Source organism: Amphimedon queenslandica, unplaced genomic scaffold (assembly GCF_000090795.2).
Source record: "Amphimedon queenslandica unplaced genomic scaffold, v1.1 AMPQUscaffold_11632, whole genome shotgun sequence".
Lineage (NCBI taxonomy): Eukaryota > Metazoa > Porifera > Demospongiae > Haplosclerida > Niphatidae > Amphimedon > Amphimedon queenslandica.
In genome coordinates, this window is record NW_003548126.1 from 8,758 (window position 1) to 10,670 (window position 1,913).

The following is a 1,913-nucleotide window of genomic DNA, read 5'->3' on the forward strand; positions in this document are numbered from 1 at the left end:
CACTCGCTAGACTAATGTACCATTTACACAGGTAAGGGAATTCAAGAACAACTTCTGTTTGAAATTAGAACAAATTTGAAATATATTATAGTACTTATACACAAGTATTCTCTCTTAATAATAATGATTAATAATTGGATACTGTACATGTATATACAAATATACAAGCAGCTTATTTTATAGAAATATCCACTAATTTAACACTTAAAATTATAGTATAATATAATACTGTGTTTGCTTCATTGTTTCCTGTTACCATTAAAGTCTCTCTATACTACTCACCACTTGTTCCCTTTCTTCATACAGAGTTAGTAGTCCAGAGCATGTTAAAACTAACTGTATGCCTCCCAGTAACATTGGTATTGTGTTTGGACCTAATCTACTGCAACAAAGGTAAGGAACTAGAAATAATTATTATGTACAGTGTAGCCTCTCTTAATGGACACTCTCTATAGCGTACACCTCCATTTAACAGACAGCACCTAGTGTACGAATTACATTCCTTACTGTATAAAATAACCTCCACATAAAAGACACCTCTGTATAACAGAGACGCTTTACTGTACAAAAGTGTCCATTATATAGGGGCCCCATTCTAATAAATGTACATGTACATATACTCTGTCTCCTTTCCTTTATAGAGAGATGATACCTTCACTTGAATTACTAGCCAACATGAGCTATCAAGCAAAAGTTGTAGAAATAATGGCTGCTCATGTTCATGATGTAAGACCACACCACTTACTTTATTTTAATTATAAATATTTATTTATTTATTTATTTATTTTTTGTTGTTAGATATTTAATGTGAGTGAGGAGGAGTTGAAACTATTAGAGAATGAGTCGATTGAAGACGAAGGAAATGAGAGATTCGTTGGAGAAGATGTACCACACACTCAAAGCAAAGCACATAAGTTTAGAAAATACATTTTTCAGCAATTGGCCTATTTTTAAAATGACCATAACTTGAAAAATTTAAGTCAGAATTGGCTCAAACTTTTTACAGAGCGTAAGGACATCAATATGTATCAGAAAATAGAATAAAAATTGGGGGTGATTTTTTAGCCATTTTTGGAAAAAAGCATGGGCTATAGTACAGGGTATTTTTCAGAATTTTGGCATTTTCTTAAAATGGCCGTAACTCAAAAAATTGAAGTCAGAATTGGCTCAAACTTTATACACAGCATAAGGACGTCAATATGTATTAGAAAATGTAATAAAAATTGGGAGTGATTTTTTAGCCATTTTTTGGAAAAAACCATGGGCTATATATAGTACAGGGTATTTTTCAGAATTTTAGCGTTTTCTTAAAATGGCCATAACTCGAAAAATTTAAGTCGGAATCAGCTCAAACTTTCTACACAGCATAAGGACATCAATATGTATTAGAAAATGTAATAAAAATTGGGGGTGATTTTGGAGCCATTTTTTGGAAAAAAGCATAGGCTATATATAGCCTTGGATATTTTTCAGAATTTTGGCGTTTTCTTAAAATGGCCATAACTTGAAAAATTGAAGTCGGAATTGGCTCAAACTTCTACACAGCATAAGGATGTCAATATGTATTAGAAAATATAATAAAAATTTGGGGTGATTTTGGAGCCATTTTTGGGAAAAACCATGGGCTATAGTACAGGGATTTTTTCAGAATTTTGGCGTTTTTTTTAAACTGGCCATAACTCGAAAAATTGAAGTCGGAATTGGCTCAAACTTTCTACACAGCATAAGGACATCAATATGTATTAGAAAATGTAATAAAAATTGGGGGTAATTTTGGAGTCATTTTTGGAAAAAACCATGGGCTGTAGTACAGGGATTTTTTAGAATTTTGGCGTTTTATAAAATTAGCCGTAACTCAAAAAATTGAAGTTAATCAGCTCAAACTTTTACAGTTGACGTCATTACATTTATTA

The 1,913-nt window shown here is 31.8% G+C and overlaps 1 protein-coding gene across 1 annotated transcript; it reads left to right on the forward strand.

Moving 5' to 3' along the window:
* Window positions 1–6: 6 nt before the first annotated feature.
* Window positions 7–885, forward strand: LOC109589103 (oligophrenin-1-like; the record flags this gene model as incomplete). The annotated part of the gene is made up of 4 exons (XM_020005222.1): window positions 7–31; window positions 307–393; window positions 642–726; window positions 799–885. Coding segments are annotated over exons 1-4 (276 nt in total), but the record flags the coding sequence as incomplete, so codon positions are not given.
* Between the last annotated feature and the right edge of the window lie 1,028 nt (window positions 886–1,913).